The sequence below is a fragment of the Phocoena phocoena genome, chromosome X (genome assembly GCF_963924675.1).
Source record: "Phocoena phocoena chromosome X, mPhoPho1.1, whole genome shotgun sequence".
Classification (NCBI taxonomy): Eukaryota; Metazoa; Chordata; class Mammalia; order Artiodactyla; family Phocoenidae; genus Phocoena; species Phocoena phocoena.
This window is the reverse complement of record NC_089240.1, coordinates 36,262,826-36,281,234: the sequence shown is the minus strand read 5'-3', so window position 1 is coordinate 36,281,234 and position 18,409 is coordinate 36,262,826. Positions and strand designations below refer to the sequence as shown.

Genomic DNA, 18,409 nt, shown 5'->3' with positions numbered 1-18,409 from the left:
GAGTACAACAAAGAAAGTAATATTAAGCATTATAATGATCACATATATCAAGATGATAAAATATAAAATTGAAATGCCAACACTGGCGTTTTCTTTATATAAAAGTTAATTCTTAAAACTACTTCATAAACAAGGTACCAACCTCAGTAGCAAGTAGACAGAAAAATTCCCTTTAAATATGAGAAAAAGGTGCAGGACTCAAAATATTATAAAATATTCCAAAGCATGGACTTTCAGACTCTCATTTTATTTTTAAATATCTTTGGAATTACTTTGAATCAGGTACTATATATGGCCAGCAGTACTTTAAAACCAACGTAAAGAATGGAGTATTTGACTTTACCATTGATTGAAGACTGCATTCTTGACGAGACATTGCAGCATCGGATTAGCTGTGACACTACTGAGTATAATTTGCCTAATTCAGCATACTGATACTTGATTGGAGGACCTGGACCTTCATCTAAAGACACAAGCATAAAGGTAGCAGGTACACTCAATTTCAGAAGCTGTGTCTTCTCCGCCACACCTACAATAAAGAAGGGAGAAGCAGGAAGAGAGGGGAAGAATTATATGAGAGCAAAGAACTGGGACGGAAGGGCTTCATATTAAAATATTTTTCTACAACTTTTATGATCAGAAGATCACTTTTACTTAGCATTCAGAGTATTATTTAATCAGAACCAAAAATCTACTGAGTTAGTATAACTGGATTTAAGTACTGAAATGGTTAAACGGTGACTATGACATTCCAATCCTACTGGGCATAAGGAAGAGAAACACCTTCTATGGCCTGGGGAGTCTCGGGAACTGCCTAGTCTGCAATCCTCATCATTAGGTGAATGACGAAAACTGAGAAATAAGAATTCTTTTATGAACTGCCTTTCTTCCTCAGCCAAGCTTCTTGACGCCTAAACTTGTTCCCTCTACTTTCTCGTCTTCCCAGTCCTAAACCCATGCCTATTTGGCTTCTGCCCCCTTTTCTGGTTTAAAGCTAAGGAACAGTTCTCAAACCATAACCATTTCCTTTCTTGGGTTCCAGTCTTATTTTCTTTCTACCTCTTCTTATTTGTGAGTCCTCCTTCCTGTCTTCAAAAGTGATGGTCCTCAAAGTTCCCACGTCAGGCTATCTTCTCACACCATATGCCTTCCCTGGACGATCAAACCCACTCTAATGGCTTCAAGTTCCAGCTATTTTCATTCAGCTGATTCCAAAATATTTCCAGACAAATAGATCACCGCTCTACTGGACATCTCTATTTGGGTGTCACAAAGACTCAAGTTCCCTGTCCACGTTCTTCCTCCTGTGTTTCCCCTCTCAGTACATGGCACTACTTCCTGCTCAGTTTGTCAAGTTGGAATTCTGGGCATCATTCTTAACATCTCTTCCGTGTTCCCCTTCCCTGAATATCCAATCACCAAATCCTACTGTCCTTATCTCCAATAAAAAGCACCAGAATCTGACTACTTGTATCCCGCTCACTGCCAGTTCCTCAGTATAAGCCACAACAATTTTCTATCTATAAATTACTTTAACAATCTCTGGTCTTACTCCCCAATAATCCATTCCACACTGCAGCCTGGATCTTTCTAGAAGCCATGTCTATTCAAAACTCTACAATGGCTCATCAATGCTCTCAGGATAAAGTCCAGAATCTCTCACAAGGCTTGACAGAATAGCACAATTAGAAAATTCTGCTCACCACTCCTGCCATCCCCATATTACATCAGTTCTAGTCAGACTGAATAACTTTCATTTCCTCCAATGAGCCATGCTGAGTTTATTCCAAGTCTCTGCACCTGCTGTTCACTCTGGATGGAAAGACTCAACCGACCAATTCCCACATCTTCCCCACTAAGTCCCCCACACTCCCCCTATGATGTACTTCCATAGCACTTTGTATTTTCCCCATTATAGCCACAAACATATTTTATGGCAAGTACCTTTTAACTTGCTTCTATACTCCATTAGAAAATAGGTGTCTTATTTATTGCCATGTTCCAAGAAGTATAATAAATACAGGTCCATCCACAAATCCCTTATCTGAAATCCTAAGATTCAAACAGCTCTTAACATCAATATAAACAAAGTTCATTCATAAACTTGCTGTGAAAATCTGGCCTGAACTGACAAGAGGCTATGCACAGTCTTCAATCATCCCCTCTCAGTGTGAATATTCACGTGTATGATTACAAAGTGCTGTTTCAGACCCTGCTCTAGGGATGTTACATAATTCAGGGCATATGGGCTATTTTACCTTTCTTAAAACCAAACAGTCTGAACCACAAAGCATATCTATCTGGTCCTAAGGATTTCGTATTCAAGTTTATAGACCCATATTTGCTTTTAGCAGGGAAATTTTAATTAGATTAGATTATGGACCAACGATGCATGTTTTCTGAACAGGGAATACCTAAAAAGGGAGTTGAAGAGTGAGATTTTTATAAATACCTAAGAATTGGCATTTCTAAGTGTGAAATACAGATTCCCCTTATGCTTGTTTGCGTAAATATTCTTTTCAACTACAAATATGCAAGCATCTCCAGTATGGGAAGGTAAGGGAAAAGACGACAAACGCAAAGTAGAATGTTGCTTATGTTAAAAGGGCCATGGATCAACTGGCGATTGGTAAGTTCATGCACAAAAAACCTGGAATGACAGGGATGTTTGGGTTTAGAACTTAACATAAATAACAGGTAATTTAAGTGAATATTTATATTATCCCCGATTTTAATTTAGTTTACGTCAACAAAAACTTACGTACAGACTAAGTCCTTTACCCAAACTTGGTGAGTATTACACATCCAGGGACCTTTTGAAAATGTGGATTCCTTGTGTTAGCTCTGAGAATTCTTATTCAGTTGGTTTGGGATGGGGCCCAGGCATCAGTATTTAAGAAAAAAAAAAGGTCTAGCACCACTACTTTAGGAGATAAAAATATGATTAAGATACAGATTTTGACCTGTGTCTGGTGCAGAGATAAGACACATGCATAAATAATGATAAAGTACAAGGTGAAAAGTGCAGTGTAAAAAAAAAAGTTTCAAATAAAATTCACAATAGGTTTTATGGAACACTGTTTCTATTTTAGACCAGGTTATATTTCATCATGTGACTTACATGACTTCATTACTTAATATATTAAAAGAGAATTATGAAAACTTAAATTCTTACCTAAATTGGCATACATTACAAACAGGTTGAAATACTGCTGTAAATGACGCCCATGCTCTGAAACTTCTCTTCTCAGTAGATTTAGTACTGCTCTTAGTAAGTGATCACTCAGGCTTAAGTTGTCATAAGCCTGTAAAGGATAAAACATTGGTTGTGTTTCAGCAACAAGGTGCAGGTACAATATAATTCTCTTTGCATGAAAAACGGACATGCACATATACATGTTAAATATAGGCAGAAATTTCTGGAAGGACTGATCACACAAGAAATGATTAAAAAGGGTTGCTTTTTAGGAAAGGGGATGAAGATCCAATGTAGATTTCATTATAGAGGCTTCATACTGTTCTAAGCTTTAACAAATGGAAGTCCATTTAAATTTATATACAATTTATGTAACAGTTAAGTGTATAACTAAGCCACTGAATGTAACTGAATTAACAGAAAATTCCGCTATGTTTTAAAGAGCCAATAGTCACTATTCACTGCTGGGAAGTACTTTTAATGGAACTCATATAAACATTGAGTTATCGGACTATCTGGTTTACGTGCTCATGCACGTTCGTTAGGTAAATATATCAAACAGATGCACATATATTTGTGACTTCAACTTCCAGGAAACAGAACTTATTTCTGTTAACTGGGCAATTACCTGACTAGAAGGTCCTGGAGATGCAAAAGGTGAAGGACATGGCCCATCTTGCAAGGAAAAATGTGCAATAAAAACTATAAGTTTTGCAAATGCACCTCTCACTTCTGCACTAGGGCACTCCAGAAGGTATTCAGAGAAGCGATTTGAAACATTAAAAAGGACATTGTGAGCAAACCAAAAACGTACATTCTTGCTGTGACGAAGGAGAATACATAATGCATCGTACCTAAGACAAAACCAAACAAAAATCTATGAATATCGATTCAGTAACATGTTTCCTGTAGTATAGGGATGGGTCTCTAGGAACCAAACCAAAAAAAAAACATCAAAGAACTTCTTTTACTACTGGAGGGAGAGAACCAGCAATGGTAGCTTCTAGTACTAATATTAAAAAGATAAATACTATGACTTGGTCTATTCTCACAGAGTGACAAAATAAATAGACGAAAACTTATACAGTCCTCTACAAATCCATGACCAAACTCTTTCTAGGTTCAATGACAAAACAATAATCCCCATTCCCTTAACATCTTACTACTAGAATAGTAAGTAAATATTGTTAAATCGAGGTATTATAATGGCCTCTAAATTTATACAATTAGAAACTTAAACTCATTTTAAGTTTCTACCTTTTTAATCTATGGCTGAATTTAATCTAGGGAAGCTAAAATGTTAATACTTTTGTGATTAGATAGCTTAGACTTTTAAGTATCATCCTGTAATGTTTTGTACAGAGATGTCAATGATACAAGGTAACAGAAACAGAAGCCAACTTCTGAATAATAAAAGGTGGTATTTAATCTCAGTAATTATTTTTTTAAATTTATTTTTTATACAGGTTCTTATTAGTTATCTATTTTATACATATTAATGTATATATGTCAATCCCAATCTCCCAATTCATCCCACCACTCAGTAATTATTTAAATATGATTTCTCTCACTATCGCTACCAAGATTTTTTAAATTCTGCATTCCAAATCTGAAATGAGATTATCATGGCTTGGAAAAAATAAAGCAGTACATTAAAGAACCAAACTAAATGCCAGTAATAATAGGAATGAAAATTCAAAGCAATGATACCAATCACTGGCAGAGCCACGGACTACTTTCTTGGTGTGAAATCCTGTGGTAAAGAGGAACCTAGCGGCAAGTTGAATACTAATCATAGTGATTTCTTCTGCTTCAGGCAACAGGTGATCTTGCCCTAAAAATAAAATGTAGATTAAAAAATAGTCAAACAAATTTCTGTGCTCAAACCCCATTTTCATTTTCCAAAAACAAATCTGCATTATCAACAATTTTCCAAGTACTATGTTAAAACCCCTGGGCTACTTATGAAATAATTCTTAGTAGTTCAGTAAGGCACCCTTCAACTAATGCTTGAGTAAAAAAACCAAACTGTTGTAGCGAACAAAAGCTCCTCTGTCTCCAAATGGCAAGACAATATATACCACTCAAAGGTTAACAGTCATCTGAAACATGACTTTAGAACAACCAAAAAGAAAGAAAACGAACATGTTGATGCCTGCTAAGAAACCCTGCAGGTAAAAGAAGAGGTATGCTTTCTTACTAAGAAGCTAAATTCTTGATACTTACCTGGAGGAGGGTTTAAGTAAACACCATTACACGTAAGCAGTTTTTTCATAAACTGAAAATATTCCATACTGTACTGCATTCGGTTATGCATGAACTGCACATTCTGTTTCCGCACACTTCTCTCAATGGCTGATGGCATAATGATCTGATGCGGTCTTGTGGTGATAGCAAGCTCTGATATATACCTTATCAACTCATCACCTTGGTCTATTGTGTCTAATCGTTCATAAAAAAGTATATAAGCATTCCACCACCTTTTCTGGCGCCTGTATGACATGCGCTTCATCATGTGATCAAATACTTCTCCCATGTACTCTCCACCAAAACACTGGTTTTTCATTTCTTCATCATCATCCATTTTACATTCAGTTACATCTCCATCATCAAATTTATACCAGCGATTTCTCTCGCCATCTCCTCCGTTCCTTTGAATGATGTAAGAGTAGTAATGTCCCCCGCTCGCCTGACCACTGTGTACGAGCACCCCCACAAGTCTGTATTTCGTGCTTCCTGTTGGCTCACTGTCAGACTGCTCATTCTGTTGTATCAACTGACTCTCTGGGTTTACGTTATCTCCTTCCAGCTTTGCAACACCGGCAACTGTGTAAGGTTCCATGTCCAGTTCGCGAGGAAATTCAAAATAATCATTAAACTTGATTGCACATTCTCTTTCCCAGTCATAGTCGAATCGTTTTAGTTGGATAGCGAGAACAGGAGGTAATTTTTTAATAAGCAAGCGCTTTACAGTATCAACCTAAAATGAACACAGCAAATTACTAGATGTTCTCTTATAATCCACTGCAAAAAACCCACAAAATTTAAAACTCTACTATTAAATTCTCAGGATTAATCTGAAATTTTAAGTATAAACAAATACATGATAATGAACATAATCAGAGCATTTCTGTCAGTTGATATTTTTAAAATGTTCACTAAAACTAATACGAAGTAGCTGATGCCTTTTGCTACAACTTGCAAAAATTAGTGATATAGACATCATTCGCTGTCTGATTTCTATATTGGAAGTGCTATCTAACCATTATTACTTGTTTGATATTTACTGTTATTTTAATGAAGTTTGCTGTGAGCAAACTACAGAAATATAATAGTAGCAGCTAATATTTATTGGGCAATTAGGTACCAAGTTATATGATGCTAAGTGCTGTCCAAGTAGTAACATGTTTAATCCTCCCAACGCTCCCAACCCTGAAACTTAAGGATGAGAATTAGGAGTAGTAAGAGATAACTTGCCTCAAGTCTTAGAGCTGTGAGCGGCAGGGAGTATGGCTTTATAGCTCATGATCTCAATCTCTAGATTTTAATACCTCTCTAAGTGGTATGTAAGGTCAAAACAATACAGGTGACTTACAGGTGAGAGGGCTTGGGAACCCAGAAAGATACACATTATTTACCATATGTATGCGTAAATTGTCTCTCCTAAAGAACTGTTAAATGCCCACAGGCATAAACCAATCAAGTGAGTCTAAAAATCTGATCCAAGTGGTTTAAAAAACACAGGTGGTAGAAGAAATCTTTTGTGGCTAAAGTAATTAACGGTTTGGCTTCAGCAAACTTCTTGGTCTTGGGTAGCAACTCTGGACATGAGAGAAGTGTTTTCCTCTATGAGCTCTGTAGCTTCGAGGAGTTCAAGAGCAGGTGGGTTGAATATGGATGAAAAGTGCCTGTGTAACTCAGACAAGAGACTGATATTAAGCTACTATGACCTCTAAAGTGATTCACTCTTATCTTTACCTGTTTTCCCTAGCCCTTCTGGCACTATTTTCTCTCAATTGCCTTTACCTGACAAACCTTTCTCTCAATCATCTTTACCTGACAAACCTTTAAGTCAGTTATCTTAACTACCTCTCTGTTACCACTATAACAAAGCAGGGTAGGGAATAAAGAGGGTGAATTTTGAGAACAAACAAAAACAACCATTCTTCCAAACCCATTAAATGTAATCATAATTATTTTAAACAAAACTGGGCAATTCATACCTTTTTATTGCATTTTTCACAATGATAAGCATTTGCACCTTCTAATAAATCTCCTTTGACATATTGTTCCAAAGAATCAAGAAGATTTTGGTGATTTCTAATGTCTACATTCAAAGTCGTAAAAGATTCTTCACACTCGTATCTAAAGATATTATTTAAGAAATGATCAGAGAATTTATTCCTTAGTTTTCTAAACATCTTATTTAGTTATGGACTCAATGAAAACTACTTTTGCAATTTTTATAACATAACACAAAACCCATTAAGTCATAAAATGTTACCAATAAATGAGTTACCATTTATGGGTCACTTATCCTCTGCTGGGCATACATTAGGTTGTTTACACACTACATATAACAGGTGCTTTGTCTTCATGACAAATATTTCTCTATCACCATCTCCACGTCAGAAATGAGGGAAGTGGGATTCAGAATGTGAATTTGGTCAAGATTACTAGGTGAAATGGTGTTTTCAAGCTAGGTCTGTCTGGTTTCACATCTCAATCTCTTTATAGTCTACCATGCTGCTTCCACCATCATCTGTTTAGATCTATTAATGAGCTGAATTTTTAAATGTTTCTCCTCTTCTGTAATGGAAACCTTACTAAAGCACAAGTTTAAACACAAATGAATACAGGATAAGCAATCTGAATAGGAGCCACAATCCCACCTTGTGGCAATTTTCTACCAAAGGAATTTTCAGATTTCTGGTGAGACATATTCATGCATTTAGAACATGGGATGTGAGGAATTCATTCTCAACCATTAAATTCATTCACTCAACAAATACACTGAGTGCCTACCATGTTTAAAGCCCTGTGGATAGTCAATGTTTAAGACAGTCCCTCATATTTAGGGCTTTTCAATTTAGTTAGGGGAAAAAGGTACACAAATAAAGGCATTTATAAGTGACATGAATGGAATATGAAGTATTAAGCAAACTGTTACTATAACTGGGGAACAGCCCATAGAAGAGAAAAGAGAAATTAGATTTTATGATTCCAGTTAAAAACTACGACATTTGAAGCTGAGAAGTCAGCAAAGTTTTTCTGTAAAAGGCCAGAGAGTAAATATTACAGGCTTTTTTGGGGCCATGAGGTCCCTATGGCAACTACTCAACTCTGCTGTTATAGTGAAAGCGGTCAGACAGTAAGTAAAGGAGTGGGTATGTTCCAATAAAACTTTACAAAAACAGATGCAGGGCTGGATTTGACCTATGGTCCATAGTTTGTTAACCCCTGCTCTTGATAAATAAATACCCTAAAACAGATTGTCTCAGGACCCTTTATGTAACCTTCCAACATAGAGAATGGACTTGAGGACACGGGGAGGGGGAAGGGTAAGCTGGGACGAAGCGAGAGTGGCATGGACATATATACACTACCAAATGTAAAACAGATAGTGGGAAGCAGCCGCATAGCACAGGGAGATCAGCTCGGTGCTTTGTGACCACCTAGGGGGGTGGGATAGGGAGGGTGGGAGGGAGACGCAAGGGGGGGGGGACATGGGGATATACGTATACGTATAGCTGATTTACTTTGTTATACAGCAGAAACTAACACACCATTGTAAAGCAATTATACTCCAATGAAGACATTAAAAAAAAAAAAAAGTTGCCCAGTCTATGCAAACAATTTTATGGCCTTATCCAGAATGAGTAGTTTAGCATTTACATATAGTATTAGTACTCCCTCAATCATTTTCCCTGTGTTCAAAAATAAAGCACATACACACACAACCTATGACTGTATATAATGCTGTTTAGACTTGCAGAAAATACTATCCTACTGTGATTGTCTGGTGAGAAGGGATTTCAAACCAACATTAAATGACAACATACAAGAGAAGTTCCAAAGTAAAACTTCCATACAATAGGCATAAACGTGTATCTATCAGTAATGAACTTTAATAGTTATTTAACTATTTTCAATAAGAACCCTTAATCAACTTCCCCGTTAAGAAAACCAAAAACCAAAAAAAACCAAAACCCAATTTGTTTAGTCAACTTTTGCTATAAAGATTTTGTGTGGGAAACATACCTTAAAGACAATGACAGTAATCAATGCTATTTTCAAAAAGTCAGTATTTCATTTGTATAGGAAATAGTGCTCCATGCCTGTTATCTTCTAAACTTAACATATTTACAATATTGTAACTATTTTAATTCTAAGATAAAGGGCAAATTCATAAGTAATACCTGTAGCTATGCAAAATGCCATTTTATTTTCTTAGGCATGATCATACATAAAAACACGTAAGAGTATGAAATAGTAAGAGCTTAGGTGGAGTTAAAGGAACCAAATATTATTTGACAAAAACAAACAGACCCATAAAGTTCATGAGACTTTTCTGTACTCTTAGACTTCATTGTAATAAAATGAGAAAACAAACAACCCCCCCCCCCGCCACAGTAGTAAGGTATGCGCAATATGTAATTCATCCAGCCTCAGGTATTTAGTAAGCGGTAGCGTACTTCACTTTTGTACATAACTAATAGTAAAAATAAACAGTACAACATACACTTTAAGTATGAAATTAGCACTTACCTATGTGGGCAGCCTTGGCAAATCTTCTGATCAGCAAAGGAACCTCCTAAAACTTTACTTAGCATAGCTGGGTGTCCTAAGGCTTTCAAAGCTTCATCTAAACTATCCACCAATGAATTAAAAAATTCTAAAGCATCATGTTGTTCACGAAGATTAACAGGCTCACCCCAAAGCCTAAGAAATGAATGGAGTAAAATATGTAATGTGCGACACTCCCAAAACAATATATACAATATATTTTTCAGGAAAAAAGCAATACAACCACAAATGACACCACAAAAACTGAGATTTTATTCCTCAACTACAGGAAGTAGAAAAAAACAAATGCCATTTATGTATCAATTGCTGTGGGGAAGAAAGTGAGATTCATAGTAAAAGTGGTACTTCAGTGGGGAAGAAATACCATGAAACTACTGGTGTGGCTGGATGGACAGTATAGCTCCAAGAAGGATGGTTTCTGTAGGTAATATAGTATAAGCATGCATTTTGAATCCAACTGAAGACGCTGTTAAAATTGGGTGGCTGATCTCACTCTTACGCAGGTAATTACTACTTCATTTCTTTCATTTTGCTTAAATTTTGGGTTACAGATACAGTGCAAAGATAATATTTACTCTTAATTAAATTCACTTTTCCGATCGAAAAGAGAAAGGTTTGACTTGTTTTACAGTTCATCTCTTTTGAATAATCTGAGGATTTAAATTCGGTAAATCAATCCTGAGAAAAGAAAATATCAATTATGTGAATGATAAAATGAGAAGTGATACTAATAAAACCTAGGCACTGCTGGAAACTATGACATCTAATTTTGTATTTATAACGTAATATACATTGAGAATATAAGTGAATTCATTCAAGCAACAGATATGACACATTTAAGTATGCAAGAGGAACTGTCTTTTAATAAATTCCTTTGTAACACTTTTACTACGTAGCAAATAATCTCACCCTAATTATATTTCAGCTGTTAAATTTGCATATAGTGAGTTAGAAATCAAATATATCACTTGTTAAAAGCTATTTTACAATGGAGAGATTTGTTAAGACACCAAGGGATCAAAGCTAACATCACCAATAATCAGATAAACTGATACCATGTGCCTCTGAATGCAATGAGAAGCATATAATAACATCACCTATGTAGTTTTCTTGCCAAAAAGTTTAACCTGAATCTAACATGGGGAAATAATCATACAAATCAAGGAAGTACCATAAAGGTCATGACAAGTTAGGGAGATTATTTTAGAGAATACTAAAGAGGTAACAACCTAATTCTTGTGATTCCTTCTAGGATACCAGTCTGGAATTGGAAAAAAAAAAAAAAGAATATTTTGGGGAAATGGAAATACATATTGCTGAATATCAGGCGTTACTAAATATTAAATTTCATGCATGTGATAATTGTATTAAACATTACGTAGGAAAATGTCCTTATTCTTAGAGGATACATTTGGAAGCATGTAGGGGAGTTAAAGTGTCATATTTGCAACTATCAACTCGTTTAGAAAAAACAAACAAAAACCAAAACCCAAGTATACATATAAGCAAATATGGCAAAATGTTAACAATTGGTAAATCTGGGTAAAGAGTATATATCATAAAGGTGATTATTATACTACTTTACCTTTTCTGTTGGTTTGAAATTCTTCAATATAAAAAATCGGGGGTGGGAAATGTGGTTAACTAACCCACATGTATATCTAGAGTATACTATGTATAGAGTATATTATGTGTCTAAAGTGTGGATAATCCAAAAGTGCTAGTCTAGACAAACTGCGAGCTCCACTAGCATAGGGAGTAATTAATTGAGAAGTCAAAAATGCAAGGGCATTATAAGATAAGCAATAACTATAACTGAATGACAAATTTTAAGACAAAAGCTCAAAAAGCTTGAGAGTAATCTGGAAGAGGAAGAACAGAAATGCTAAAAGCCTTATGGCAGAGACGAGACAAGCTAGAGAAAGAATAAGAACGGGAATAGTCAGAGAGGAAGATGAGAGGTGCTGAGAGGTGATGGGACCAAAAGAGCAAAAGCAGAGCTGGGAAGGAGGGTGGTGCATGCAAGCCAATAAGTATGGATTAAGTAGGGGGCCTAGTTAGAGGAATTTATACGGTGAGTCACTGTATTATAAAGCAGTGGTTTCAAAAGAAATCTAAGTAGTATCCTTGTAGGCAAAAGGGGAGCTGAGCTGCTCTGATCGAAGCAGGGAAGGTGGACAAGAGTGGCAGTGTCAGGTGACCCTTTGCTTCCCCTGCTCTCAGCTGTCTGGGAGATACCTTGAAGGGATTCTAAGGAGTATTATTTACAGGAATCTCCTGGTGGTCCAGTGGTCAGGACTCTGTGCTTTCACTGCAAAGGGCTCAGGTTCAATCCCTGGTTGGGGAACTAAGATCCCACAAGCGTGCAGTGTGGCCAAAAAACAGAAAAAAAAAAAAAAAAAAAAAAAAAAAGTAGTAGTATTTAAAAAACCCAATGCTATGAAGGATTATAGCATTCTCATACACAGTACAGATATGTGGTTGTGCTACAGTATTTTAGCACAGTGCACGACATGACAGGCGATGATAAAAACAAATGAAATAAATGAAGCCAGAGAAATAAGATCAAGACATAATCGAAGATTTTTTAAAAATTAACAACAACAAAACCCAACGTATTTATCGCACCTTTCCTATAAAATTGTACATTAGAATAGCCAAAGAATTGCTATGGGGAAGTTTTCCTTTATAGATCTCCTCTAAAAAATGAAAGAATGATAAAATTAGAATGTTGCCATTTTGTAATCCTCATGAAATGCTGCATTTAGGCAATGATGATCAATGGCTGTTATAAGACACAGACAGACAGACATTATGTACTTCTCACTGAGGTCATCGTTATCACCTATGAAGCAAGCCTTGTCTATCTGCTCCAAAAAAAGAAAAATCACACCTGAATTTGATCAAGCCTCTGGCTCTCACTACCTATTTATATGACATACAGGGGACTGAGGAAAACAGAAAACACCACAAGGATCCCATCAATAAAATCCAGATGGGAAAATTTACAGAGCTAACTACTTTTTTTCTCCCCAACAAATAACTACAAGGGTGAAAAAAGATTAGAAGAGACTAAAGAGTCATGTCAACATCTGCAGCATATGGACTTCACTTGGATCATGATTTCAAAAAATTTATAGTAAAAAAGTTATGAGGTAATTGGGTAAAATCAGACATTGACAAGGATATTAAGGAATTTTTATAAGACGTAATAGTATCATGGTCACGTTAAAAAAAAAGACGTTAGAGATACACACTGACACATTTATGGATGAAATTATGTATCTGCTTCAAAACAATCTAAAAAGTAGATGGCAGTGTAGATTAAATAAGATTGGCCGTGAGTTGACAACTGTTGAAGTTGAGTGATGAATACATAAGAGTTCATACTCTTCTCCCTACTTATGTAAATATTAGAAGCTTTCAAAATAAAAAATTATTAACATCTGAAGAGACTAAAGAATGCTGCCTCTTACTATGACACTTTCTACCTCCTTTGGGGACAATGAGAAAACAAACCTAACTACGAAGTAAAGTTTGATTATTACTACTGCTTAAATACTAAACATAAAAGTGCCTTCCAGTATAGGTTTTAGAAGTTTAATGTTAGTGTCATGAGATAGTCATAAAGGTTTAAGCAGTATCCCAATTACTATTCATCCATAGTTTACCTGAACTGTTTCCAAAATCCTCTGGGTACATAGTACTGTAGTCGAGAAGCAGCTAAATGACCAAAGATGACTTGAAGGTGTCTTAGAACACCAATATTGTACTCTTTCCTATCTTCTGTTTTACTTAATGCTGGTTTCTCTTCAAACTGTTGAGGGTATCCAAATACATCATCTCTGGGATCAACATTGCTCTAGAAACCAAAAGTTATCATTAATGAGCTAACCTAACTTCAAAGTATAGTAAAAATATGTTGAGACAAATGCTATACGATTAGTGAACAAATCACCTGTACTTCTATTTATTTCCAAAGCACTTAACTTTCAATTTATAAATTTTAGTTTACAGTATCAGTGTTTATATCCTCACCCCTTTCACATAAGAGTTGTCATAAAGGAATAACCCTCACTAAGTATCGCAGAGGTAGGTAATATAGCAAAATACAGTAGAGTGATTAACTTAGACTGAACTGGATACAAATGCAGGCTTTGCTACTTATAAGCTAAGTAACTTTGAGCAATTAAGTGCCTCATGTGTAAATGGGTTAACATATTCTTCATGTAGCTGTTGTGAGAATTATAATGAGACAATGTATATAGAGTGCTCAGACTTGTAAACATTCAATACAATATACATATTAAGATTAGTTGGAAAAACTACATATCCATATGCAAAGGAATAAGGTTGGACTTTTCCCTAACACTATACACAAAAATTTACTCAATACAGATCAAAGATTTGAATGTAAGAGCTAAAACTATGTAACTCCTAAAACATAGAGCAAAAACTTCACGACACTGGATTTGACAATGATTTATTGGATATGACACCAAATGCACAGGCAACGAAAGAACAGAGACATACTGGACCTCATGAAAATGATAAAGTTCTGTGCAAAGAAATTGGAACCCTTGCACACTGTTGGTGGGAAATGTAAAATGGTGCAGCCACTGTAGAAAACAGTTCCTAAAAAAAATTAAAAATAAAACTATAAAATGATCCAGCAATTCCACTTCTGGGTAAAACACCCAAAAGAACTGCAAGAAAGGTCCTGAAAAGATATTTGTACACCCATGTTCAGAGCAGCATTACTCACAATTTTGAATTCCACCAAAAGGTGGAATCAGGGACTTCCCTGGCGGTCCAGTGGTTAAGACTCCATGCTCCCAATGCAAGGGAAGCGGGTTTGATCTCTGGTTGGGAACTAAGATCCCGCAGGCCACGCCGTGTGCACCACCGCCCACAAAAAGGTGGAAGCAACCCAAATGTCCACTGATGAATAAATGGATAAACAAAATGTGGTATATACATTCAAAGGAATGTTATTCAGCCTTTAAAAGAAAGGAAATTCTGACACATGCTATGAAATGGTCGTTACGTTAAGTCAAACAAGCCAGTCACAAAAAAACAAATACGGTATGATTCCACTTATATGAGGTACCTAGAATAGTCAAATTTATAGAGATGGAAAGAGAATGGTGGCTGCAGAACTCTGTGTGGGACGTGGATGTAGAAATAGACAATGTCCAGTCCCTGCCCATGAGAAACTTAGTCTAGGGAAGGAAAAAAGCACACAGGCAAAAAACCAAAACCAAAACACCCCACAGTGCAATGGGGTGCTGAGACAACACAGAGCAGAGGGTACCATGAGAGCAAAGTTGAGATACCTTATTTGAACTGTATCATACTTTGTCTGCTGGTACAATTAGCTATCTCTACTGTGCTTAACTCAACAACCTAGAGATGTGATGAATCACAGAACTAGAATCTGAACTCCAATTTTCACCCAGAGCAGTGGTTCTTAACTAGGTATATGGTGTGAGCAATGCCTATGAAACTTCTTAAAAAAGTAAAAATGCTCAGACCCCAAACCCTGGATGATGCGGTTCAGTAGACCTAGGGAAGAGTTGGGGTCTAGTGTATGTTTCAGAAGCCCTCCCTGTAAGTGATAAACTACCTCAGAGCAAATAGTTCGGTGACTGAAGAGAGGGAATGAGAAAAGAACCATTTAAGACATTTACTACAATCAGAGCATGCTCTGGCTTCTCTCTTCAGCTCTCACCAACACAACACCATGAGTAGGAAAAGGTCAAATAAAAACAAAGAAATACAGCGTGGACACAAACATGACCACAGCTTAAGTCTGGCCATAGTCTCTTCTTTAAAGAACGATGCCATAGTTATGTCAACTCTGATCCACCACTACAACCTAATTTTTTCACAGCTTTATTCTGCATTGGATACTTGGTAGGAGTCTAAATTTTGTCACAAGTAGAAGTTTGTTTCCTAAGCAAAAATAGTTATGATCTGGGAGAAATGCAAAAGTAATCTAAAAGTAAACACAGACAATGAAACTGGCATAGCACATATCTTGGCATAAATAAATGGAGATACACAATTAAAATATCAAATAGAAAAGTAAAAGTATAATTTAGACTATTACTAAAAATGAAGATTCTTAAAATTATACAAACTCTAAATTATACCAAACCCCCAAAAGTGAGTACATTAACTGTTGCGTTAAAACGTATAAACTATCATGAACATTAACTGTAGTTGCAAGTCTGTTAGGTAGTGAGCACTATGTCGAGGTAGCAGTCTGTGCCAGGAGATTCTAGCTTTATTTTCAAATATTTGCCAACAGGTCCAGTGTAAGTCTAACGCTTTCTAAGAGAGAACAACGGTATCTCGTATCAGAACTTCAAACACAGAAAACAAAAATGCTAAATAAAATTTACCTCGTTGTCCTGCTTCTCATCCCCAGACATATCATCATCTACATCGCTACCTGTGCCTTCAATTGCGAGAATACCATTCCTAATGGATGGAATCATGTAGAGTTGCTGAATCACAGAATTCATATAACAAGTAGCCCCAGCGTTTTTCAGCCCCACAAATCCTTTTGGTGGGCGGGGTCCAACAGGTGGCAGATATTCCCACTCAGTAAGTGCTTCACAAGCTGAGAGAAGACAAAAGATTCTTGCAGCACAAATAAAAACATTTTGCCCACTTTAGACTTTATTAAGCTGATAAATTAACATTACCAACAATTCCACTACTCCTATAGCCACCTGAAATAGTGCTCTAGGTATGCATTTCACCCTCAACAAATTGAAGATACACAGCAACACATACCACTATATAGCTTCTTACCCCACCATCTATGAACCCATGCTTTATCTGATGTTGCTTCTATGGCAGTCTCACAAGATGATACAAGGCTAATTTCTACATGTTAACTTTACTTTTAACTTTATTATAATTTAGTCATTATGAACTTTAACTTCTTCTACTTTAATGTTTTTTTCAAGTGCCTTCAAACTCCTTCCGGCATGAAATGTTATACAAATATATCAACATATGATAGCTTACTAAGTTTTAAATAATCCTAAGATATCACCTGGGTTCACATCCAGGTTCTGATGCTTACCAACTCTTTCATCTTCAGGCAAGCCTCTGTTTCCTTCTTAATAAATGTAGTAAGACGTGCTTTGCCTATAATCACCATGTTATTTTGAGGAGCAAACGAGATAGTGGATTTGAGTTCTGTGAGAACTGTAAATCACTGCCTATCTCCCTCTACCTAGTATAAACCTGGAAACAATGTAAACATCATCATGTATAAGACCAATTAAATAAATTATATAGTATATTGAACTGAAAGGTATATAGCTAATAAACGGATTTAGATAAATATTTATGTGTTGATAGGAAATGATCACAGATATATTAAGGGGAAAACAAAGTGAAGAACACTGTGCACTCCACACCAATCTGTGGTTAAAAAACTAAACAAACAAAAAAAGATTTTGTATGTGGATTTTGCACACTCAGAGATTCTGGGAGGATAGACATGAACTGAAGATAACGGTTACAGCTATTGAAGGGGACCAGGGGAATGGAATGGGCAGGAAAAATGTTTTAGAATACATCCTTCTCTGGTAGTTGAAATTTTTACCACACAAATGTACTACTTAAAAACAAGTGGCCTAAAAAAAAAAAAAAAAACAAAAACAAAAAAACAAGTGGCCTTTCTCTTTCTGCCATCTTGGAGCCTGTGGAGGAGCACTGGGAACAGGACTTCTAAAACAGCAAATAGGTCTGGAAGGCTGTGGTCCAAGGCTCTATTTTTGCTGGCTATAAGCAGGGTCCTGTGAAACCAGAGGGTTCCTCTTCTTAAAACTGAAGGTGTTTATGCCCAAGATGAAACTGAATTCTACTTGGGCAAGAGATATGCTCATGTGTACAAAGCAAAGAACAACAGTGACTCCTGGTGGCAAACTGAACAAAACCAGAAGAATCTGGGGAAAGGTAACTTGTGCTCATGGAAACAGTGGCTTGGTTCGTGTCAAATTCCAAAGCAACCTTCCTGCTAAGGCCACTAGCCACAGAATCTGTGTGCTGCTGTACCCCTTGAGGGTTTAAACTTATGAAAATTAAATAAATAAAACTGTGGATTTGTTTAAAAACAAACAAACAAAAACCCCCACCCTACTATATACAAACTTGATAGAATAACTGTCTAACGTTTTAAGAACTTTAACCAGAATCTCCTAAAATGTTATTAAAAAGTCCTTATATTCTAAAATATAACATATCAAAAAATAATTTGACATGTTCTTAAAAACTTACCATAATCAATTATATTCTTAAGCTTTGTAGATAAATGGTTTTCTCCTAAAACAGAAGAGCCTCCACTGTGGTCTGCTTTCTTATTTCTGCTGTCTTAGTCATTTC

At 36.1% G+C, this 18,409-nt stretch overlaps 1 protein-coding gene and 1 pseudogene across 5 annotated transcripts in view; one reads left to right on the top strand and one right to left on the bottom strand.

Moving 5' to 3' along the window:
- Positions 1-18,409, bottom strand: part of USP9X (ubiquitin specific peptidase 9 X-linked) — a 91,790-nt gene that overhangs the window by 7,881 nt on the left and 65,500 nt on the right. For all 5 annotated transcript variants that reach the window (XM_065901193.1, XM_065901194.1, XM_065901195.1 and 2 more), the window contains 9 exons: positions 16,411-16,631; positions 13,675-13,865; positions 9,965-10,138; positions 7,420-7,561; positions 5,423-6,176; positions 4,907-5,030; positions 3,825-4,050; positions 3,176-3,305; positions 344-529 (listed from right to left, as the gene is read on the bottom strand). In XM_065901193.1, the coding sequence (XP_065757265.1) occupies positions 344-529; positions 3,176-3,305; positions 3,825-4,050; positions 4,907-5,030; positions 5,423-6,176; positions 7,420-7,561; positions 9,965-10,138; positions 13,675-13,865; positions 16,411-16,631 (2,148 nt within the window). The remainder of the gene's footprint in view (positions 1-343; positions 530-3,175; positions 3,306-3,824; positions 4,051-4,906; positions 5,031-5,422; positions 6,177-7,419; positions 7,562-9,964; positions 10,139-13,674; positions 13,866-16,410; positions 16,632-18,409) is intronic.
- Positions 17,638-18,097, top strand: LOC136142701 (large ribosomal subunit protein eL33 pseudogene; annotated as a pseudogene).